Genomic DNA, 21,362 nt, shown 5'->3' with positions numbered 1-21,362 from the left:
AGAGTTTCTCTCCCACACAGTGGTGCTTCACCAAGGAATAAAAACAGTCCACAGTCTGAATGTTGTGGTACATTCCCTTTACTGACATTCAATGTCAATCGTTCACATTGCAGACAAGCATATCGTATAGAAAAACTATGCACATCAACATTTACAATCTATTTACACACAGTATGGCTTATGAAACGCAGTCAGTGGTCAGCCGGCTTTAAACTCCACTAGTGTCCAAAATAAACCGTGAGGAGGAAGACTTCAGGATCCAATCACATGATGGATCTTTGGGAAATAAAATCAGCTCGGGAAAATAGAAGTGTCGAGCTGCCGGAGGAAAAACATATTCCCTCTGAAAGTTTATGTCTGCGTAATTTTACTAAGTGTATAAACGTACGAGAATCGGATGAGTAAAAGGGATTCAATTTGAGCTGATTTGACTAATTATTCATTCTACAGGTTTTCCATGATTATGATTCCTATATAATGCCAACAAACTTCCACCTAATTTAACTTTGGGGACAATTACAGCAAAATAAATGGTTAAATGACTTGTAAAAGCAGGAGAAAGCTTACAAGGAACAAACTTAGAAACACTTTCTCTCTTCTCAGCACTCTCACGTTGTAGATCAAGCCTCAAAATATCCTTTAAAGGTCACAGGTCACAATTCAAGTATAAAAACAACATGTAAAAATAACAAAAATGGCAAATTCTGTCCTTGTAACAATCTTTGGGATTATTCCACGTCTGGGAATGATATAAATTGAACTTCATGAACTCCTGCTTGGACCCATACAAAGCTTGGCACTGATATTACATGAATGACTTTAATGGAAACCCGTTCTTAACTCTGGTGGTTTGGCAGCCTCAGCTCATGACTTGTTACTGGTTGTGTGTTATAGCTTCACTTCCACTAACTTACTTCAGCTTTAATACCTTTGTTGAGTGATGTCTGACCTTCTCTAACTTCAAAACAGTGCTGGAGTCACAGTGACAGTGTCTGACAACAGGAGACATTAGATTTTTTTGGACTAAAGCTTCAAATATACATCACATTACGTCTTGCCATGCTAATATTTAGTCCTTCTCGCATTGCATCGTTACTGTTACTGTTTCTCTGTGATCTGGAGCTAACACACAGACTAGCGTTTAACAGTTTAATGTTTATTTATACCCGAGTGCAAACTACTGTCAGTAAACAAAGGATAATGTGATGTACTCTCTAAGTAGTGTTCAGTCTTTCATACCTGTTCTCTCCCAAATTCAAGGTCCATCATGTGTTTCAACTACAATAAATAAACATTTCTATTATCCATTCCTTATTTTCTTTTGAAACTGTGGTTCATAGGTCTATAAAATGTGTGAAAATGTGTGAAAAATGTGTGAATGCCCAACATAATTTCCCAGACTCTAAGTCAACTGTTAAAAATGCATTGTTTTGTCAGCGACTGACAGTCCATATATATCCTGTATATCATGATTTCAAATCTTCACATTTTACGAGCTGAAATGTGTGGCGTTTTTGTATTATATATGACTTTGCCGATGATGAACCGTTTAGTTGATCACTGTTTGTTCAGCAGTTGATATAAAAAAGCAGCCTTTTCCTACTATTAGAGTTGCAAAACCTTCACTACATGAGGGAGTTTCTATAAATATCCTAGCTGCATGTAAGTATAGTTAATATTGCCGTAACATAGTGTTAATTAAACTCCTTAAACAGAGCCGTGAGTTTCCTCTTCCTCTGAGCAGCACCTGGTTTCAGATCTTCAGGACGACAGGAGTCTGGAGAGGAAACTGACCTGCGAGCTTTTCCTTCTTTGATCTTCTGAGGGGATTCTCTGGGGGAAAAGGCACCGAGCAGTTCTTCCTTTTGGTTTTGGAAGAGGGTGTTTCTCTCTGTCGGGTCAGCCGGTGCCGTGGCTGCTGTGCTCGAAGACGCCCTTCTTGAAGAACGGAGAGAACTCGCAGATGGCGTGTTTGCTGAGATGGAAACCGCCGTCATCGTCTGGTCTGAGAGGAGAGCTGGAGGAGGACAGCATCACCCGGAACAGGTTCCTCAGATAACGCTGCAGAAAACAACAAGAGCAGAGACGGAGTTAGCTGACACCTGAGACTCATTCACCAGCTCTTACAACGGTATGACTTGCTTGGAGTGATTATATCTGCACTCTCCTTGTTGTTCTGAGTTTGATTCTCTATGTTTTTTGCACAAAAACGTCAGCTAAATGAAATGTAAGGTTAACATTTAAAATAAGTGAGCTGCAGACAGAGGGCAGCATCTACCAAAGCAACAGAGAAAAGGCAGGAAATACATTTAAACTATGGTTGTTTAGTAGCTCTAGTAATTATGTGTGTCATTTATAAGTAACATTTTCACCACATGCACAGGAAGAACGCCACAATATCGACATCTCAATCCTCACTTTCCACCACAGGATGGATGTTTAATTCAACTGTAAAAAGATGTCTTGCCTCCAGGTGATTCCGGCGTTCAGCGACCATCCGCTCGTCTCTGTTTCCAAACAGTTTCTTGGGAGGGAACTCGAGAGCTGCCAGCTGAAACAAACAAAGACTTCTGTGTGACTCTAAACAAAGCTCAGAGACGTGTGACCCTGACAAACACACTCAATAGTTGTCAAAGTGAATCAAACGGTCTCACCTCGGGGTATTTTAACTTCAGGCTCTTGTGCATTTCCCGGAAGCGACTGTAGCGTCTGAACACGGTCCACATCTCCTCCCCCACGGTTATCTGAACGTGCAGAGAGAAACATTATGTAAGTCTGACAAAAAAGTAAACAAGCTTTCAGTTTCAAAACTCATCTCAGATATTTTTTATAATTGTGAAACAAAATCTCAAAAAACAAACCCCGAATATTTTACTACTTGGTCACTTTGTGATGTCACAATGTTTTTGGGTTACGCAATAACTAACCAATGTAACACCTGCCCACCTTATCCCCTGAATCTCCTCCTAGAGCACCATTGTCATTTTTTAAACCAATCACCTCTCAGAGGGGCGTGGCCAGCAGCAGCTCATTAGCATTTAAAGCTACAGACACAGAACAGGGGGGTTAATGGGATGCTACAATTATCTGTTTGATGTTTCAGCCCATCAGAGACATGTTCTGTATATATCTGAGACCCGTCAGATATTGTTGAAAAAGAGTATAATAGGGGGACCTCACCTTCACCTCGAACTCAAAGTGCTCGTCCTTCCCCTGCCCGCGGAGAACGTAACGAGGAATATTAATTTTAACGGACTCCTGAAGGCCGTCGGAGCTCGTCCCGGGAGCGCGACCAACCAGATGCTGCAGAGGAAATCACCGGGAGATAGAAGACAAAGAAAAGAAGGGAAGAAGAAGAAGAAAGGAAGGAAGTGGAGAGTAAAGGGTTGACTCAGACAACATTACAAAAAATGATCATGAATGCTTGATTTAAGAATGATTTATTTTAAATGCCAAATATATTCGTTCATAAGAATCACTGACGGCTTGATCTTTAGTGTCCAGTTTATTAACATCGCACATTTAATGGCACTTTAAACATTGTTGATTTCAATACATATGAATCACATTTCATGGGTAATCACTTCCCATCATGAAGCACTTATTGAAGTCATCAGATCAATATTTAAAGACTTAATGTGCAGCTGCGAAATGTTCCCTTTAAACCTTAAATGATCGAAAAGTACAACAAATATCAAATCACATGACTTAAAAACAGTAGAAAGCAAAAAAAACATCCAGATTATTTTTTCTTCCATTTTCCATTTGTTCATTCTAACGTACAAACGACACAAACACGATCTGTGCTTCTTTATTTTAAAGGACCATCTTTAGGACTTTGAGGCACAATGACCAAATCACAGAAATGTTTAAAAGACGGGGAAATATTCTAAAATTACTTTGAAATGCTTTGTTTTTTACTTTGGCATTACAAATATTCATGTTTCCAGAAATATCTCTAACTCTTTTTTTCCATCAATTTGTGGTAACTTATTTAACGCTTTATAAAACAAGTAAAGGTGACTGAATATCTTCTTATTTCTACGTCTTCCTTTTGGACGTTTGCATTTGTGACTCAATTCAAGTGAAACTGCCTTTAGGTGTTTAACTCAAGTACACAGATGGTTTATCAAGATCACAGCGTCTGAGGTAGAACCAAAAGATAACTTCCAGGAATCCTCCTGAGTGTTCAAATTAGAGATGGAGCACACATCAACCGAGCCTCGTCTGAACTCAATCTTCTTATCTCGAGTGTAGGGTTTCTGAGTTTTAAATGTGATATCCACCACCAGGCAGTTGTCATCCTTCCTCACGAACAGGCATCTGATATCTGATCGCCGGCAGAGTCTGAGGGCCTGAAACTGAGGATTAGCCGGGACCAGACTGGAGCCCCGCGGCACCGGGTGGAAGACGCCCTCCTCCCGGATAAGAGCCACATGACTGTCCGTCAGGAGGAACTGATAAATCGAGTCTTTGGGCAAGCGATGAACATCCTTGACCTTGACGCTGGTGTAGAGCAGAGGATGAATGTGTGCCAGAGAAGGTTTGCCAGGACCCTCCATGTTCCCGTGGACGATGTAGAGCAGGTCTGCGAGGATGCGCTTGAATCTGGAGGTGACTTGAACTCCATTATCTAGACGATGTCAGGAATGTTTGACGTCCAATCCAAAGAGAGGACCATGAGGTCACCGGAGAGCAACGGGTGATCTTCAGCCTCTTCAGAGAACTCTCCCTGAGAAAGGACCTTCAGTAAAGCCTTGCAGAACTCCTGGGTCAGCTCTCTGCTGTGGGTAAAAACTACCAAGATAGTGTCTTCGGTGGAGTCGATAAGGCGAGCGTGCTGACCTGCTAAACTTATCTGGACCTTCTTGATTTCCAGGAGATTCAAATGGTGATGAATAGTTATGGGGTCCTCTGAATTTGCTTCACTTGACAGCACTATTATCTCCTTTTTTGTCAAAAGCAAGCACCCAGGCTTTGGTATCGGCTGCTTGCTGTTGGCAGCTTCGAGCCAGAAGATACTCAAGAGCTTGTTGACTTTTTGAGGACTAAGAGATTCCAACTTGTCAAGCATCTTCTGGGATGTAAAGGACTGTAGCTCAGACAAGGCTGAAGGCAGCTGGACTAATTTCTGATAATACACTTCAGGACATTGGTCTTTGAGAGACGACACAGAGCCTTCTGGCAATTCTGAGACGCCCGGGATTGTAGACATGCCACACCTTTGAGAAAGACGAAGGGCGCAATCTTTGGACAGATCAACCAGACTGACTTTGTTCTCCTTGGCAACGACGCAAGGTTCTGGCTCCGGATTGAGCTGCATTCGGTTAATCAGTGGCAGCTCTTTGGACATCATGGTCACATACTGCGAGACTACATCCTTCATTTCAGCCACTCGTACATTTCGAATGATTTCACTTGTGCCCTGTAGTGTTCGACTGGCGTCTTTGTATACTTCGGACAACTGTCCAGCAAAATAACCAAAAGAAAAGCCCCTCTTTGGCGCTACTTGCTCAGTTCTGTGTCGGGCTTCTGCTTTATTTGACCATTGACAGGTTCCTTCTTGATGTTACCATTGACATAGTTCTTCAACTCTGATGGTTGACCATTGGGAAGTTCACCATCTCTTGCTATCCCTGTTTGGAGCTGGCTTTCTGTATCTTCATCCTTTTTATCCTCATCAGGTTCACTGCAGGCTGAAGAGTCTCCTCCCTTATCAGCATTGTTTTTGTTTTCATGAAATCCGTTTGTCTCTGAGGTGACACAAAGCTTCAGATCAGGTTTACAGACATCTTGGGCAACTTCTCATGGGGTATTGTCACTCCTTTCTGCCACCATTTGTCATTGTCGCAACATTTGTAAGGCTCTTCCTCTTTTTTAATCAAGTCTCCGGCTGATTCTAGTATTTCTTCTCTGTGAAGCTTTAAGACGTTGTTCTCTGGTTCTTCCAAAATGTTTTTCTGGTTGTGAGGAGGGGAGTAAGCCTCAAGCTCCGGGACAGGCAGGAAGCTAGACAGGAACTCGCAGGCTTTCTGTGTGCACAAGGGGGGGAGTCCATGACTACATCGCCAAGAAGGACGTGAAGGAATTATACTGAAGTCCATGATCCAACCCATTGAGAATTACCATTCTTCCATCACCAGGTGCACAGGCGAGTTGTAAGTGATTCAAAATTAACAGTATGAAGAGGTTTGGCATGCAAATTAGGATGACAAGTGTACCAAGAAACTTTACATTCTAAATACAACAACACTTAGTTATTTGTTAGCTTCTGGCTTGGAATCCACCTATCTCGGATGTCATTGACTTTTAAAAAAGGGATCTGCGTAAACTATGACACCAATATTTAGACGTTGAGATGAAATACAGAGTTTTAGATATTTCAATGTGTTTTGCTGTCAGTCTACTTTTCATCTATCTGCTGGCTACCATCATAAAGAGGAGAATGGGCTTTCTTCCCTCTGGTCTTCCACAAATAAAACAAGTGTTGCAAAATCTCAATCTTTGTCTCATCCTACCAAACTGGAATGATAAAAAGAACATTTGTACGACTGTGAATTCCTGTGTTTTGCAAAACCTGAAGAAATACAATAGAAATCTATTCACCATCTCATTTAAAAAGACATTGATTGTGGTAAATTATATGTGGAATCAGTTTAAGTACGTCATTTTTAACATGCCTTTGAGTCATTGTTTAAATGTAAGTACAGATTTTGATTGATTTATTTTTAAAATTACCCCAATACTCAAATTTGATTACTTACCTCATATTTAAGCCTTCTCGGATTCATGTTGAGCTGCTTTTCATCATCCTGAAAACATTAAGACATGAATTATCAGTTTCACAAATACCAAATAATACATATTCTAATTATATCCCACAATGCCAGGAGAAAGGGACAAATGAAAGAAAACCAGGATGGTATTAGATCAGGAGCGGAGAACCCAATTAAAAGAGCAAACAACAGAACTGATTGATATAAGTGTTAATGAGTCGATCCATAATCATATTTGAGGGAGTCATGCAGATTTCCGAGCGGGGGAAGTCTCATTCAGAGCAGGTGGATCCTGGTCTTACCTCCTCTGTTAATCTAACAGAGCTACAGTCACTAGCTTCTTCCTCCTCCTGCAGGGTTAAAGAGCTAAATATCAGTTCTACACAAAGGCGCCAACACACTGGACCTGCTGGATGTCCTTATTTTACACTTCACTTTTAACAACCAAGTATACATTCAAGAGCTGATTCTGACAAAATATTCAAACATACTATTAAAACACGTAGAAAAAAGTTCATTTAAGGATTTACAGAAGAATACTATAAAATAAAAAGTCAAAATTCTGAGAAATTCTGAAAATATTCAAAATTCTGAGAAATCCGAAAATATTCAAAAGTCTGACAGCTTTTACTGCACAGACACTGTGAGAGAACACAACAATAATCAGTAAAATCACCCTATTACAGTTTACAGCATGTAGGTTTTACTGGAATAACACAAAATATTGTAAAACTAAGTGGATGTTTTTCTGTATGACTGAGCGAAGTGTTCATCCGAGTAAAGGCCTGTAGGAAGAACCACTTTTTGGGTCAGGAGAAGAATAATGAATGCTGGAATAAACTGCAGTTCTTACCCTGAGTGATTCGGAGGACAGAGACAGATCCATGCTGCTGCTGCTGCCGTTGAGAAGATTCATCTTGCGTAACCTCCGCTGGACTTCCTCCTCAATGTATGCATTTATCCTGGTAGGATGAGAATCACATCGAGTAACAATGTAAGCAAATAAATGCAAAACGGTTCACAGAAAAAGCAAGACGAATAAATCTATACTTTATTTGTAATAATGCTAAATATTGTTTTAAGTTTGGGGATAGATAGTATAGAAGATAGACAACATTAACTGAGTAACGATCACATTATAAAGACAGTTGTTCTTAGTTACCGAAAGAAATACACTAAATATGACGTCCAACAACGATATATTTTCCATCTCTGAAGCAAAACAACTGCGGACTACAAATAGATTAAGCTAAAGTTTTTCAAAAAGAGAATTTGAAATTGTCAAGACCTTACCTCAACAAATCTTGAGAGCGACTGACTATGACACAAGTTGCATGGAGATCTGAAGCAGTGCTACGACTAATAGCTATCAAAACAAACACCATCAGTACTCTGTGAGGCGTACCTGTCGTCGGACAGCGGCAGCAGCGTGTTCAGACTCTGCATGTGGCTGACCGGAGAGCTCGTCTTCTCCTCGTTACTGATGGAGTGACTCCTGTTGTTGTCTTCTCCTTCACTGATCCTCTGTCGCAGCTTCTGGATCTCCCGCTCCACCCTTAAGAGTGAAAACAACAACACGATGACCTCTGTTTTTGAGGCAGCACTAAAAAAAAGATGGTGATTTATTTTTGCCTTTCTCCATATCTGATTCAGAACATTTGGACTTGGACATTTGATTAGAGTCTCTGACCTGTGCTGCTCCAGCTCGGCCCCGTTCCTCGGGTTCCTGACGGAGCTCTTGTGTCTCTGCTCTTCGGTGTCAGGCTCCAGGGAGACGCTGCGCCTCAGGGCTGAGTGCCTCCTCTCCAGCCGGGCCACGGCCTGCTCCATCGCCTCCCTCTGCTGCTTGTCCTTCGACTCCAGGATCTCCTTCTCCTTCCTCCTCACCTTCTCCTCCTGCCGCGCCACGTTGGCCGTGAACTCGTAGGTCTCCTGGAGCTGCTGCAGCTGCTGAGCTCTGTGCAGGTGGAGGCTCAGCTTCTCCTCCTTCTCCTCCAGCTCCTTCTCCACCTGGAACAGCGTGTTGTCTAGCCCGGCGGGATGTCGCAGTTCCCGTTGTTTCCTCCTCCGCTGCGCTCGAGCATCTCGACCGCTCTCAGCTTCTCCTCGGCCAGCACTGGGAGGAGTCCGTCAGAAACGCTGGCCAGCTGCCGCTCCTTGAACTGCAGTCTGTGCTCTGCCTGCTTCACCAGCTGCTCCTCCTGGGAAACAGCAGTGGCATCCTGCGCCCCCTTCTCCTGCATCTCCTTCAGCTGCTGGTGTCGGTCTTTGAGGCCGTGGTTGAGGTGCAGCAGAGTGCTTCTCTCCACAGAGACCTCCTTCTCCAGGCGCTCCCTCTGCTGCCGGAGCCCCTCCTCCAGCTGGCCCAGCTCCTTCACCTGCGCCTCCTTGAAGTCAGTGTACCGTGTCAGGGCTGATCTCGCCTCCTCGCCGGCTTCCTCCACGTCGGTCCGCTCTGAGGCCTCTTTTGCTCTGAGGAGTGATTCTCTGATCTCAGCCAGGGCTCGGCGCTCCTCCTCCAGGCGGCGGGCATCCTCCCGGGACAGCAGGATGGAGGAGGCCTCGTGTTTCTCCCTCAGCTGCTCCTCCAGCCGCCCCACCAGACTCAGCTGCTCCCGGTCCTGCTCCTCGAGGCGCCGATGCTCCGTCTCCAGACGAACCTTCTGCTCCTCGCGCTCCCTCTTCAGCCTCTCCAGCTCGCGGTAGATCTCTGTCTGCTCCGCCGCCTCCTGCTGCCGTCGCTGCTCTTCATCCTGCTCCTCCTCTATGTCTTCCTCCTGCTGCAATTTCTGCCGCTGGAGATCCTCCGTTTGATTCTCCAAGCGCCGCTCCTCCTCGAAGCGCTCCTTCTCGGCCAGGAAGTCTCGCAGGCGGCTCTCGATGTCCTGGCTGCGGGAGCGGAGGCTCTCCTCCTGATGGAGGATCCTCTGCTGCACCTCCTCAGACTCTTTACGCTGACTCTCCACCTCCAGCTGCAGCCTCTCCAGCTCTGCCTTCTCACTCTGGTGCTTTTCCTCCATCTCCTTTATCAGCCTCCTGCAGCAGCAGCAACATAAATATTTTACTTTAACCTCCTCATTTCTTCCACAGCCTCAACAGAGTTTCTCAGGATTATTTAAATACTTTTTCTTGATGATAATTTGGACTTAAAGATTTTTCTGAATTGCATTTTAGTATTTATTTGTATTAATATTCAAGATTACACTTCTTCTGCTGCCATCTCTTATCCTATGCTCTCACTTTACATAAAGGGGATTTTCTCGAGTGAATTCTGGATAGAAGTCTGATGAAATGAGACTTTTGCATGGAAACTAGGATTAGTATGAAAAAAGTTAAACTCTTAACAAAAGGTAAAGATAGAAGAAAATGCCAACAACTGTTGTGACTAGACCCTGTGAGTCTTGCATGATCCAGACTGTCAGTAGTCTTTAGGACTTTTACCTTTTCAGCTCCAGTTTCTCCAGCTCTTCTCGCTGCTGTCTCTCAAACTCAAGCCTGCAAACACAAAACACTCCATCAGCTTCCTTTACTCTTATCAACAAAAACACACCCCAAAAAAAAAATCAACATCAAAAACCACAACTAGGAAGGTGCAATAAATAAAAGCAGCACAAAATGAAATGCCAGGCAATGTGAAAAAGCAACGATACATTCTCTACTCTCACACGCTTAGATGGAGACGCAGGCAACAGGATGGAGTGCAAAATAATAATAAAAACAGACAGTGAGGGGTCAAGTTAAAGGACTGGACGAATCAACAGACGTCTGGGTCTAACACAGGACAGTTAGACAGGAAGTGGACGGCTGAGTCTACCTGAGGAAGATGGGGCCCTTCTCAGTGAAGAGACTGTCAACGGGACAGGGTTTAAACAGTTAATTCACCGATAGAAAACAGAAGCTTACAGAAAGTCTACATGTTCTGTTCTGGACAAATAAACCAAACAAATCTCTCTTTACAATCATTTGATAAGAAATCTTGATATTTGGCGACAGGAAAAGACCAGAATGCACTCTTTTCTTATCAATTTCTTGAAAAATGTATTAATTGAGAGGAAATATTTGAACCTCAGTGGGTTTATCCTCTGCAGAACTTCACAGTTTACAACAAATGCCATCAAAATCCAGCCTTTATTCAGCTCACAGTTCGCCCTGAAGCTCATTACATGAAAAACACAAGTCCAAAATAAGTGAGGGTTATCCTCTGGGGATCATGAATAGGCTCAAAAAATATCAGCTGCAGAAACAAAAGCCATTTGTCTTCTAAAAATGATCACAGCAACTAAAGGATTTAGTTCACACACATCACTTTGATGCGCTTTAAGAAGTGAAAATGTGGATTTTTTGTGGAAACAAACCAATTCGGTGTTTTGCCCTGATTTCTCTGCTGTACGTTTAATATTTCTCATTAAAATGCTATGATTTTCATCTGCTCACACAATGGCAAAAGCATGAACTTCATTTAGCAAAACATCAACACACACAATATACTTTTCAAGGTACGATAACTTTTGATGGTATTTGATGACAATAGGGGAAATATAGATGATCAATTGCCTCTATTGGTACGTTACATACAGCAGTGTGTTGAAGGTTTACAGCAGATCACATACAGCAAAACTTATAATGCTCCCCCGATACACAGCAGGCTAATTCTTTAAGGAGGGAGAACAAGTCAAATTATGGTAAATAAATAAGGCAAAGTGGAGACTTGCTCAGAATATATTTAAAAGTGGGTTGGAAGAAATCATTTCAGAACAAAACTCTAGACAAAAATGGTCCGTTTACTCCTGACATACAAACTTAGAACTTCATTCATTTTGAACTAGAAGTGAAACCTTTCAGCCCTCACTTTTTTCCTTGTCATTGCAATTGCAGGTAGGCATGTCCTTCTATCAGCTCTGATAAAAAAAAAAAAGAGTACTGGGGGGGCGGGGTCTCAGATGCAGAGGGGGGATGCACTGCAGCAGAGCATCACATGCAGCTGATGTTATCTGTGTGTTCAAACACTCACCCCGGGTTGTAGAGCATCACAGTGGACAGGTTTTCACAGGACGTAGACAGATCCGTCATGGAGAGGCTGAACGTAGAGAGCAGGCCACTCTGAGGGGGGAAATGTATCAATACACCACCTTTAGAACAAAATAATGAACTTCAAAGTGCTTTACAAGAGGAAATGAAGACGTTAAAAGTAGAATAAAAGGCTAAAATAAAACAAGTCACAATGACCAACGACAAAGTAAAAACAAAATGATGCAAAATAACTATAAAAGCTAAAAATACACAAAACACAACAAAAAAGACAGACTTAAAAGACAGACTTAAAAGATGGATTTGTATTTATTTTTAAAATATCAATATATTCTGCTCCTCTGGAAGGTCTTTTGAGCAGTTTGAGTGTAGTGGCTCTGAACTGAGAGCAGTTTCAGTATAATTTTCAGGTTTTCTGAAGGGAACACACTCAGAAGATAAAGTCCCACCTTTCGTTTCTCCCTCAGCTTTGCTGCCTCTTTGGGATGGTTGAACCGAAACATGTTGGTCCTGCCGAGCAGAATCACAGCTCCTGCACCACATCAGAAATGTCTTTCACACATCTGGAGATTCAACATGTCCTCTGTGTATTTTAAGTGAAGACAATTGATGATTTCTCCTCAGACTTCTCTCTCACCTTGGTTGAGCTGCGACTGCTCCGTCACCTGGACTCCGTTCACCGAACACTGAGCTCCTCCGAGCGGCACCAGAGTCACTTTCCCGTTCTGGTTCTCAAACATGCAGTGTTCACTCTCCAGGTCCAGACCGTGCAGGACTGCAGGAGGGAGAAAGAAGACGTGAATTCAACTGACTGCTAAAAACAGAATCAACCTCTGCAGTTACAATATCAGGTAAAGAGATACCATGTCAAATATCAAATAAGGCAGTTCTTAAAAGACAAAGAGAGTTAATTTAGAGGATCAGGTTCAATCTTTCTGGGAAAAATATATATAAAGTAATAAACATTTACAACTGTGTAAAACTGTTTTATATATGAGTTTCTGCGTAAGATATCAAACTACTTCTGGCAGAAAAGGAAGAACATTGTTTGAATTTAGATATGTTGACAACTAGTACATAAAATGAAGTTGATCTAACGTCCAAACATGTGATGTGTATCAAAATGATCCCGTGGGAATGTATTTACTCATGTCTTTCCTTAAGTTTCTCTGTGGTGCACATACACATCTCCAGTGAAATTAAATTAACAGGAGAAAAAAAAGGTTTTCCTTGTAGGTTAATCTGTACATTTTCCCCTAGAGTTTTTAAAAAGAGAACTCACTGATGTCCTGCTCAGTGGACGCGTCATCTCTGCCCACATAAGTCCGTCCCTCCTGAGGAACAAGAAGAAAAAACACAGAGAAGTTTCAAAGCTGGTTGGCAACAGAAAGACACTAAAGCACACACAGGAAGACATATCATTCTGCAAAGCTAAAGTCGTTATGGAGACGGTCTCTAAATGAAAATTAGGTAAAAATGTCTCGGATGAGTTTGTTGTTTACATTCTTCCAGTAAATTTCCTTTAAAACCTCGATGAAGACTTTCTTCAAACCGGGTCAACAACAGTGATCTAACTCCCGACCTTCAGATGGTACAGGATGATGCCGGTGCTGAGGAGGTCGTCGTCAATGCCGATGAGGTGAGGCAGCTCTGAGTCCAGCACCACCCCGATCCCCTCCTTCCTCAGAGCCAGAGTCTCTTCCTGCAGGCACCACATCACAAACAGGTTAATGCCAAGCAGGTGATCACAAACAAGGAAAATGTAGAGACAATCAAAAGAAAATAAGAACTTAAAAAACAATCTGCACTGTAAGAGGACATTAGCAATGATAAAGTGTGAAGATATATAATTTATGTAACACATCGGAATTTATTTGGAGACTATTTTGATACATCAGACCATGTTATAAAACTTAAGTTAGAAAAAACAATCAAACTAGAAAAATACATTATCCAGAGAAAAATGGTTAAAGGTGAAAAATGAAAAATGAAGAGCAAAATAAATATTGAGGTTATACAAATAATATGATGTGCAAAGAACAATCCATATTCTCTTTTTATTATCAAGCACAGGTCAGCAGATGTTGTTGGAATCAGGCAGCCCACACAGAGAGCATGAAACACAGAAATAAATCAACGTACCTTAAGAATGTTCTGCGTCTCGTTCCACTTGTTGGTCCACTCTTTAGTCAGCTCCAGGACCTGCGAGCACAAACAAACCAATAAAAACTCAACAGAAACCACTGGGTGAACGGTGTTAAAACCCTTCAGCAGAAGAACAAAAAGCTCAAATGAATAGCAAGTACATATCTAGTTTAGCACAGGAGTCATCACACTTGTTTGAAAAAGGTTGTGAACGTGGAGACTCACTCGGGCTTCATTCTGGTGCAGTTTCTCCTCCATGCTGAGAGCAGTGGGCGAATCCAGGAGAGCAATCTGACACACAAACAGTTAAAAACACTTAGTATAAATATCACAACTGTTCAAACGAGTAGCATATTTGAAACAAAACAAAATATCATGAAAAGATTCAGAAGAGATGAAAATGTCCACTATCGTTTAATCTGTACCGATTATTTCATTGAATAATTGTTTGGTTTATATTAAACGTCCCGAAATGTCGATGCACGTCCATCCCATTTACTCAAAGTCTAAGGTCTTTAAATGTCTTGTTTTTTTCATAGCCCACAAACATTGATTTGAATATGATATGAAAGGAAATAAGACTATATTAATATTTTAAGAAGCTGTGAACGGTATTTTCAGATATTTTTGTTCAGAAATGACTCAAACAAAGAAATTGATTATTTTTCTGATGACCAGTCGACTTGTTGTTGCAGCTCTACCCTCCACCTGCTGCAGCTCCTTCTAGTTTGGCGTCTTCCCTTTGTTTTAACCAGTAGATTACCTGTGAAAAGGCCTGAATAACCTCCCTGAAGTCAGAGCTCCAGTGGGTGTGTATCTGTCAGAGTTTGTTTACCTGGTTGCCCTGAACCAGCAGAGCCTTCAGCCGGGCGATCTCGGCCCGCAGTTCTCTGATCAGCCGGACGTTGCAGTCCTCGTTGATGGTGGGTTTATTGATGATGTTCTTGGCTCGGTTAGCGTACCGCAGGGTGCTGAGCGTCTCTCCGTAGTTCACGTCAGCGGGGGAAACAGCTGCAAAGAGACATGCTTACATCAGGTACTTCTGTTGTTTAGAAGATTCTAAATGTTTGTGTTCTTAAATGTTTTTCTCTCACTGGCGATCATGATGGTCTTGGAATTTCCGCCCAGGCTGTCCTTCAGCAGCCAGGTCAGCACCGAGTCTCTGTAGGGAACAAACACCGCCTTCTTCTTCAGGTTGGTGTTCACTCCCTCCTGCGCCATGTCCGCTGGAACACAAACAGATCCTTCAGTCAGCAAACATCGCAAACTAAAATCAGACAGATGAAAGTTTGAAAACAGATTCGAGATTATCTTCCGTTTCTGACCTAGTGCAGAGATGACGTTGCCCAGGGTGACGAGCGACTTGTTGATGTTTCCTCCCTCCTTCAGTCGGACGCCCGTCGCTCCGGTGGCGTCGGCTCGCTCGCTGCCGGCCAGATCCACCAAGTGGATCTTACTGACCGTCTCACTGGGCATCTCTGAATCAAACTTAGCCTAAAAAAAGACAGAGAGGGGATATCAGTCTAAGTTTGGTCCTTTTAAAAAGATGTGACACAAATGAAATTTCCGCTAATTTCTTTAGTCAAATCCTGTGAATATACAGTACTATACGTGCACAAATCTGTTTCTTCTGGCACTATTTTATTTATTTTTATGTCTTAAGTATATCTTATGTTGCATTGATGGCAGCCTGGATTCAAAACGTGGATCGCCAAAATAAGACACTAAAAGCCTCTGAATGTTGAACTGTAAAATACCAGATAGTTTATAGTTTCCATTTTATTGTCCGAAATCAGCAGCTGAAATATATCATGCTTAATTATTTTGTAATATTTAAAAAAACGTTTCATATTTTAAAAAGTACTAAAGTATTTCTTATCTGCAGTTTCAGGCCAAACTAAGAAAAACTCTGATTCCAGGAATTCCTTTGGAGCAAACTCTTCTTCTTCTGCTGTGTTTGGATCCAGCAACCTCGAAAAGAAGTGGGTGTATTCTACATTTGGATGAATAAATAATGAACTGCTACCAACACCTGCACCACAGTTAGTGTACCTTTTTATTTTTAAAGATACTGTTTATCTTCATGCTGTTCTATAAGGAGACCAGAGCTAACTTTACCAAAAGGGTTAAAGCACTTATTTTCAGTGAATCGTTCTGTGGTGTCCAGTTGCCTCTACAGAAGGAAACTTACCCTCTGTAGTTAGAGTATTCACTTCCCGAAGAGATTATTTTCTGACCTGTGTGAAGTTGATGGTGAAGATGGCGTGCGAGCGGCTGCTGACGTCGTTCATGCCGGTGCTGGCGGTGGTGCGGTTGATGTTTCCGGCCTCCATCAGCTCCTCCACGTCGCTGTAGTTCTGCACCAGGTGTTTGGACAGATCTGAGACAGAAGTACACAGATTACGGCTTAAATATTCCTACTCAACTTAAAGACTCTAAGATACAATTATAAAAATAACATCATTTTAAACTGCTGTGAGAACAAAACACCACCCGGAGATATTCACTTCAAAATCCCAGACAATAAATTTGACCTGAAACCAGACCACAGAAAAAAAAATGACGTTGTTGTACACAAAAGAAAAAAGACTAACTCATGCAGATAAGTCACCAACTATATAACTAACTAAAACTAGCGACATTTTCCTGCACTTTTTTAGCTTTACTCTGCTGTCTTACCTTCTACATAGGGGCCGTCCTTGGGGTGCTCCCTGACTCTCAGGTTGTAGGTCTGAGTGGACTTCCTCCTCAGCAGATCTCTCACCCTCTCGTTGTAGATCTCCAGGTAGCTGAGGAGATAAACCAGAAGGAAGACATGGCTATAATCCCAATTCCCCTAGAGTAGTTTCTATCTGCTTTTTGTCCAAAGTGTATTTTAGAGACTTTTCATCCTAAAAACATCCCTTCCTGAAGTGAGTTGAATATGCTACCGGCTCTCTGTCATGCATTCAGTTTGAAGAGCAAGAAGAGAGATAAAGGATGTGGTTATCAATCAAACTGAGGATGAAACTCAAGAGCTGAAACAGTTTATAAATTTATAAAGCTGATTCCAGCAAGAATGTGCTCCTGTGCTTCTATTTGGGGTTATCGGAGTTTGATGCAGCAGGAGAGTTACATTTACTATACTGCTTTCCTTTGAATGGACAAAAATGCAAGTATATTTTTGCATTTCACTCCATAGTCATTGTGTATTTCATTTCATCAGTGTTGTACCAACATGTATTTGTGTATTTTATTTTGTCTGACTATATTTATGTTATGAAGCAATACACCAAAGCTCATTTTGAAAAAACCTAAAAGCCTACTGCGGTGTGAATCTGGTCTCACCTGACTTCTGCACGAAAGGAAGCTTCATCCCATCGAGTCGTCGCAGCGATACGAGTGAACAAACCTTCACAGAACCGCGGGATCAGACCTGCGTCTCCCTAAAACAACAACAACAACAACAACAACACACACAGAAAAGACGTCAGTGAGATCCTGCAATATCAAACAGAAAGTCAAACCACAACAGGCAGAGAGATTGATTTAGATCTCTTAGGTTTTAAATATCCTACACCTCATTTTCTACCATTAAGAGGATTAACATGCTGGCAGTATTTCTCAGATTTCTGTCGTTCATTGCTTTTCACAAACTTCCATCACAACCAACATCAGTTTAGAATGACTCTGATCTGAGTTTACATGCAACTATAGTGTACTTCATTTATTTGATGAAGTTGTTTATCAAAACTGTATTTAATAGAGATAATACATGGTATTTATATAGCGCTTCTCCTGGTGCTCCAAACAGCCATAATAATGACAACAGGTGTACTTAGTTACAGTAAACCAAAGGCATATCAATAGTAATCCCACTGTTTTGAGTGATTAGTGGTGAGGAGAACAAATATATGTAACACGTTTTGAAAAAGAACTCACAGGATTTCCCATCATGGTGTAGGACTTCCCCGAGCCGGTCTGACCGTAGGCGAACACGCAGGCGTTGTATCCTTCAAACGCCGCCCTCAGCACGTCCGAGCCCAAATCTTTAAAAACCTGAGGAGGAAATGTGAGTTTTTATTTCTGCTTACCCCTTTTTAAGGCTTCTGTGAGATCACATAACAGGTTTCAGACGCAGTATTGATTCTGCAGAGCTTTGTTACCAAAAAGCATCCAAAAAGCCGAGGTTTGCCGAGCAGGATTAAACAGTTATGCATGTTTGTGGAGGACACGGTGCGTTGTTATTATAGGGCGTTTATCACTTTTACTTCCAGCTTTATTACTGCATAAGAAAGGATATTTAGTAATGGGATAAGTGTTTCATGTCAGTAGTACCATGTATGTTTTGATTTTATGCCATACATGTACAGGTTTATACATAAGCTGTGGGTTTAAAATATCTACCTTTTCCTGGGAGACGAATGTGGAGCTCTTAGAGTCCGTGGAGTCGTAGGAGAAGTCGTACGTAAAGGTTTTAATTCGATCCCTGCCTTCACCTGCATTGCCATCAGGGATCTTTGGAGAATACAACATATATTTGTTTTAATCAAACAGCTTCAATATGTTAGGATCATTTTCAGCCTGAATAACGTCCTGTTTGAACAGCGTATTCTTCTGTTGGTTAATAAATAAAAAAGTACCTTCAGGTTGGTGATGGACGTTTTGTTCCCTTCCATCTTGATAATGCATTTTGCGGTCAAGTCCTTTTCCCTGTAAAACACCAATGTCAGTTAGGTAGCTGTAATATAACATAAAAACATTACTTATTTTAGGATATGGGAACATTATTATCATTTTTTAACTTTTACCAAGTTTGATCATGCTGAATTTAGCAGCACTACCAATTAGATAGATAGAAGAATCGGAGATGAAACCCTCTTTATTAGTCACATACATGCACACAGCAGAGCACACACAGTGAAATTGGTCCTCTGCATTTAACCCATCCTAGTACTAGGAGCAGTGGGCAGCTATTGTGCAGCGCCCGGGGAGCAATGGGGAGGGGGGATTGGAAGTGTCCGGTGCCTTGCTCAAGGGCACCACAGCAGGGCCTAGGAGGTGAACTGGGACCTCTCCAAGTAGCAGTCCACTTTCCATATTTCAAGTCTGTTCGGGGACTTGAACCGGCGACCCTACGATTCCCAGTCTAAGCCCCTACTGACTGAGCCACTGCTGGACACGTCATTTTTTTGTTGTTTCTTTTAAAAGTCAGATATTGCTGATTCTGAGAGGTTGTTGTTGATTGTGTCGTTGCATTGTTTCAATATCACTGTAATCATCATCATTACATTTTAGTCTATAACTTTGATATTAAACTTCCTTACTTGTTTTTGGCTTCATGTTTATTTCCCTTATTTAAAAATGTATTTGAATACAGTGGGTGCAACTTAAAAACTACAGTCACATTCCATTAGTTGTACACATCAAAAACAAACATGTCATCTGAAAATGAGCTTAACAAAGGGACCAAACAAATAAAACCTTTGTTTTGTTCACTTTGTTTGATATGTGTCAAAGTACGATCAGATAAGTGTTATCAATATCAATACAACCTGCATCACATGTTAAAAGTAGTAAAAGGTTCAAAAAAACTACTGAGTTATAGAGACACACACCGCCCTTGTCTCTTAACTACAATTTAAAAAGTACTTCTCACAGCCTCACACTCCCGGATGTTCAGAGACACAGTGGGTTAACATCAATTAAATTCCACATGACTAAACATGAATTGTGTCAGCAGGGCAACATGTTTGTTTAGTCGTGTATAAACCTCTGTCTCCACCCTGGATTGTCCTCAGGCTCAATGACGTCCTTAATATTGAAGCAGAACCAGACACAATTCATGTCTCACTTCCGGTTTAAAGGTTTTTTGACATTAGACTTCTGTAAGTTTAGACAGCAGCAGCTAATAAAGCAAAGTGTGTGTTATCTTAAGAGTGACACACTCGAAGTGAACAACACATTATGCAACACTGTTTGCTCTCATTATGAGCCTGTCACTCATTCCACAGTTAGGAAAATTGTATTTCTCACAGGGATATTTTGGGCCTTCTTTTTCCCTGTTGTTTGACATTTGGATGCATTTGAATAAACAAATCATACAATTTTGCGTAGATTTAAAATGGGCAAATATCTTACATATGGGGGTACTTGCAAAGACAAAATGCTGCTTATGCTTAAGCAAAATAAACATTTTAAAAGCCTCTTGGATCAGCTTGGTTGACTTTTTCTTTTAGAAACATGGATGTGACAGGACAGCAACATAAACATATGATGATATTTTAGAATAATATGCATTGCTGTTGAATAAAGTACCCAAAAGCATATTCAGAGGTTTAAATTGTCCCAACCATAAACATCTACAGCAGTCAAATGCAACATACACATTAATGCAACAGTAATATTATCCAAAAACACAATATAGACAGAAAACATTTGACTTCTTATACATTTACAAGTATGCTCTCAACTTCTGTTAAAACCACTGCATAAAAACCTGATAATACTGTGAATCTGAATCTCAAAGACCTATGGCTAAAGCAACACTGTTTTAATAACCTTTAAAACGTAGTGAAAATAACATTCCTAAATCCATTCATGCCAGTTGCATTCAACCAACAGCTACATCTGTCAGTTAGCATAACAAAAATAACGATAATATGACATTATATTTTCAGAAACATGATATATGACGTTAGACAACCTTATCATTGTCCTTAACTCACCTCCTGTTCATGGGTCTGACCCGGACAGCCACCCGAACAGATGCCATGTCTCATGTCCGTTAAATCCAGTTAGTTAGTTAGCCTCACAATGACAAGCTTCGAGCTAATTAGCTAGCAGGCTAACCTATTAGCACGAGCCCCAGTGGGATAAAGAGGGCAAAAGTCGCGAAGATAAGCAGCCGAATGCACAGGAAATGTAGAAATTACACAGATATGGAGGATGAGAAGTGGGAAGACACCGTGGACATGTGTTATAGTTGTACGGTGACACTGCTGCGCCGTCCCGGTGTGAACCGGCTCACATCCATGGTCACTGTTAGTTTAGCTTGTTAGCTTTCATGTGACAAAAAAGCAGCAGAGTAACGGGCAGGCATCAGCTGATGAAAACACAACATCTGTACGGAAGCCGGGAGAGGACAGACAGCTGGAAGTTTGATAAAAGGTTAAACATGAAAAACCAGGGGTGTAGTAAGTTCTTAAATCTTGTACTGCAGAAAAAGTACCAGAGTGAAGAAAAAAAAACTCTGTTACATGTAAAAGTCCTGTATTCAAAATGTTACTCAAGTAACAGCACAAAAATATCAGCATCTAAATATACTTTTTTTGGCTAAACGTTCAGTTTTCGCTACCAATACTGCTGATTTCTTCTATTCCTACTAAACTGTTTCAAAGCATATTTGTCATCGAGATTTCATTGCAGGAAATT

General features: G+C 41.4%; 2 protein-coding genes across 2 annotated transcripts; both read right to left on the bottom strand.

Annotated features, from left to right (window-relative positions):
* Positions 1 to 60: 60 nt before the first annotated feature.
* kif16ba (kinesin family member 16Ba) lies at positions 61 to 20,982 on the bottom strand. Its single transcript, XM_063883831.1, is given in 29 exon segments — positions 61 to 2,061; positions 2,468 to 2,551; positions 2,655 to 2,744; positions 3,181 to 3,303; positions 6,765 to 6,812; positions 7,079 to 7,126; positions 7,630 to 7,738; positions 8,182 to 8,331; positions 8,467 to 8,824; positions 8,827 to 9,812; positions 10,218 to 10,271; positions 10,591 to 10,623; positions 11,788 to 11,876; positions 12,254 to 12,336; positions 12,442 to 12,579; positions 13,087 to 13,138; positions 13,387 to 13,506; positions 13,947 to 14,006; positions 14,175 to 14,240; positions 14,785 to 14,960; positions 15,044 to 15,175; positions 15,275 to 15,443; positions 16,187 to 16,329; positions 16,629 to 16,738; positions 17,277 to 17,374; positions 17,871 to 17,987; positions 18,336 to 18,446; positions 18,572 to 18,641; positions 20,657 to 20,982. Coding segments are annotated over 29 exon segments (4,026 nt in total). The 5' UTR covers positions 20,704 to 20,982; the 3' UTR covers positions 61 to 1,899.
* LOC134864667 (uncharacterized) lies at positions 3,708 to 5,736 on the bottom strand. Its single transcript, XM_063883833.1, is given in 2 exon segments — positions 3,708 to 4,639; positions 4,642 to 5,736. Coding segments are annotated over 2 exon segments (1,275 nt in total). The 5' UTR covers positions 5,387 to 5,736; the 3' UTR covers positions 3,708 to 4,109.
* Positions 20,983 to 21,362: the final 380 nt, after the last annotated feature.

The sequence above is a fragment of the Eleginops maclovinus genome, chromosome 5 (assembly GCF_036324505.1).
Source record: "Eleginops maclovinus isolate JMC-PN-2008 ecotype Puerto Natales chromosome 5, JC_Emac_rtc_rv5, whole genome shotgun sequence".
NCBI lineage: Eukaryota > Metazoa > Chordata > Actinopteri > Perciformes > Eleginopidae > Eleginops > Eleginops maclovinus.
The sequence above is the reverse complement of the archived record's forward strand: the minus strand, read 5'-3'. Positions and strand labels throughout refer to the sequence as shown.